The following is a 3,529-nucleotide window of genomic DNA, read 5'->3' as shown; positions in this document are numbered from 1 at the left end:
GAGCCATGCTTTACCACCAAGCAGAGTAATCCCCCTTTTCCTAATTAATTATTATAAATTTACATTTAAAAGGTCAACGACAACTTCACTTGCTCAGAAAGTTGCTGTATTAGTTCTCCAAGAGTGTAAAGAAAATTGAAAACTTTTGAAGACTGCTGAAGACCGTTTTGCCATCACATGAATTCCAGTAGGCCTATGTATAAGCACACAAAGCTGTCTCAGCTGAGCACTTATCAATGTGTTATTGATAGGCATGATATTAGGTTTGCATACTATGATTACATTTATAGTGTTTACTTGATTCTGTAATGTTTTCCATGCTTCGAGGCCTCATGTGGTGTATCACATATGCAATACTGTAATGAGGACAAATTTGACGTGCCAATAACAGTAGTAATTTTATCTAATCACTTCTCCCCCGCTGATGTTTTCCACACTTTTCTCCAGTTGCTCCAGTGTCCTTGGGGAAGTGGGGAAAACATGTTAGCTTGGCCTCCACCAATTCTCAGGGACGGAGGGAGGGAGGGAGGGGGAGTTTTGTCATCAGCCAGCCGCCAGCCTTGTCCTGGAGCGCCGAGCTCTGGATCTCTGGAGCTCTTAGATCCGGGAGGCTGGGCGGGCGGCAGCCTGGGCCTGGTTCTGATTTACAGTAGAGCAGAGTGTGGGAGTGGCCTCTCCTCGCTTACCTCCACCACTGCTCCATGCGGCCTGCTGGCCTAGAATAACTGTATGGATTTATGAGCGGAGGGTGGAGGAGCAGAGCTGAGCGTGTACTGTGCAGCAAAGCGGCACATTAAATGCTGACAATGAGATCAGCTGTGAGGGCATTAGCACCACTGGCCCTGTGGCTATGACAAGGTCCACTGTATGTGTGCAGAGGCTAAAAGGCTATGGAGACATGGATTTATAATAGTGAGTGTGTGTGTGTGTGTGTGTGTGTGTGTGTGTGTGTGTGTGTGTGTGTGTGTGTGTGTGTGTGTGTGTGCCCACAACACAGTGATGGGTATGTCCATAATGAACCATTGAAACTGAGAATATGTTTTAACCTTCAATCCTTGTTGTTGTATTGGTTGAATTGCAGTGGTGAGTTTGGACAGAATAAGGAGGACAGCATTTTCCATGGCAAAATATGAATAATCTCTGAGGCACTGAATTGGCAAGACCTTGTTCGACTGTTCAGAGAGCCCTGATTGGCAGCCCTTCGCAGAGTCGATGTGTTCATCAATTACCGTCTGTGTACAATAATTGTAGCATATTGATCCACAGAGTTTATCTATTAACATTGCTAAGTGCTTTCCGATGTGAATGTCTTCTTTGTCTCATCTTATCGAATAACATGCTATTTCCATTTGGTGTCACAGACATAAAGGTTTCAGTATTTGTCCACAAGGGGAATTGTGTGTCTCTATACCAAACCAGTACGTCTGATCAAATAACACAGTATGGATTTAGAGGACATGTTTTCATGATCTCACTTTGCATTGGATTGAGCAGAAGACGTAATTCGTAGCATTTTTCTCAGAGTTAGGCAGAATATTAAATGCTGTCACTCACAAGTGAATGCTTAGATATGAGGCATGCCAAGTCTGGCAGCTGTGAATTTCCACAAACGCTCAGAGGACGTTTAATTGTTTTTATTTAAACTCACATCCAGTTTTGATAGCGGAGGTGTCTGAAGCTTCGTTTCTACCTTTAATTCCACCACCTCTCATTCCCCATCTGGTATCTCTCACCACCTTGCTCACTCTACATGGGTAAGAGGAGATAAAGAGGGAGTGAGATCCTGAGTGAAAGAAAGAGAGCAAGAGAGATGAGAGAGTAGTGAGTGAATGAGAGGATTTTAGTGTAGTTTTTGTCATGTCATATTCCATGCTAAACTGCCTATCAGTGGATAAGCAGTATTATCAAACTGTCTGTGTTGAAGAAGCTGAGGAAACACACATAATGTGCAGGCTCTCACTCATGTTGTACAGATTGTCTCATTACATTGTCTCTAGGCCTATTTCCTCCTGGATTTAATGGCAACCCAAACAAATTAACCTAGAAACTCGAGAGTTTTTGTCATTACTCCTTGCATCCTCACAATTATAAAACACTTTCCATTACTTAGGCTATACAGCAAACTTAAACCTATAACTGTACACTCACTCACTGGCCGACAGAACTGCAAAGAAACGGCTAGGCCTAGTTCCCGCATTGGTTACCGATCTGATCTGACATTGACCTTTACGTTGCCCGTTACAATTTAGCTTTTGAGACCCTATTCAAGCCTTCACGCGCATAAAGAATTGTTGTGCAACATTGCCCCCATGTGTTCATATTAGAGCATTATATTAGCCTATTTCACATGAATTTCACTACTCCTTGACATCTCCGTTTGACTATCACATAGGCCTACAGCTCACCTGACCATTCTCGACTAAACTACATGTTAGCTACTTCTTATGTTGTATTATTCGAGCAAAACCATCCTTACATTATTAAAAGCAATGGACATTCTTTCAGACTAAGCCTATGAGTGTACCTGATATGCCTAATCAACGTCGATGTTTGGGTTTCCATTGACTCAGTGCCGTCACTTATTGTCATTAACTGTATTTCATCTCTGAATTTTACTGAGTCTTATTAATATAGAATATACTAATCAACTATTTTAAGGGAAGACATGCATGACAGGTTTTAAAAAAGCAAACGTCATTACGCATGTCTCATTGGGGCTGCCGTAGCTCTCCGACATATTGTTTGTGTGAGAGAAGCAAATTCTCGAAGGCAAGGAGATAGAGGGGATTACTTACATTTTATTTATTAGCAAGGGAGAGTTTTTCGCATACATAGGACAGAATGGGTGAGTCCAGATCATTTGTAATACATTCGTTATCTGCTGAATGTACTTAATTGTATGTATTTGGAGATGACAGGGTGTTTACGACTTTTAGGAGTAAAATCTTTATGTTCATGCAGTTAGTTAGCAACTTAGCTTAGCTGATAGCTATTGTAGCGTTCTAGCCTCTAAGCAACCCACAACGACTATTCAAGGATTGCTAGCTAACAGCTTCGCCTACCCGAGTGGAACGTGTTATTCTTTCAGTTGATAACTATTTTGTTTCACTCACTCACACTTGTTTTCATTTGAATGCTCAGACTTCAGCACTTTGCTAATTAAACAAAGTCACCTAACACCTGGTAGTTTGATAGCAGTATTTAGCTAGCTAGCGACGTCGAGTGTCTTGCTAAACTGCTACGAGTAAGCTAACTTTCAACTACATAGCTAGCTACCCACTACTGTTTCCCCCTTCATAAAGACCTGAATGCGACAACTAAAATTAGTATTCGTAACATCAGAGGCTGTTTTTTATCTGGCAGGTACAGCAGGTAACTGTTGTATTCAGGCATTGTTGTCTAGTCGATAGGTTTTAGTATTAACGGTCTAGGTCTAGTTAATGTTTTCTAAAGCAGCGAAAGAAAGCTAACTCTGACTTGCTAGCTGGAGCTAGCTTGACGTCTACATTCCTGGCTAGGTCAGCAGTCT

The 3,529-nt window shown here is 41.8% G+C and overlaps 1 protein-coding gene across 1 annotated transcript in view; it reads left to right on the top strand.

The window, feature by feature from the left end:
- Positions 1–2,734: 2,734 nt before the first annotated feature.
- kpna6 (karyopherin alpha 6 (importin alpha 7)) overlaps positions 2,735–3,529 on the top strand; it is an 11,568-nt gene continuing 10,773 nt past the window's right edge. The window contains exon 1 of the mRNA XM_048229035.1: positions 2,735–2,845. Coding sequence (XP_048084992.1) covers positions 2,842–2,845 — 4 coding nt within the window. The 5' untranslated portion in view covers positions 2,735–2,841. The remainder of the gene's footprint in view (positions 2,846–3,529) is intronic.

This window comes from Alosa alosa, chromosome 20 (assembly GCF_017589495.1).
Source record: "Alosa alosa isolate M-15738 ecotype Scorff River chromosome 20, AALO_Geno_1.1, whole genome shotgun sequence".
NCBI classification, from domain to species: domain Eukaryota; kingdom Metazoa; phylum Chordata; class Actinopteri; order Clupeiformes; family Clupeidae; genus Alosa; species Alosa alosa.
Note: the sequence above shows the minus strand (reverse complement) of the source record. Positions and strands in the feature narration are given on the sequence as shown.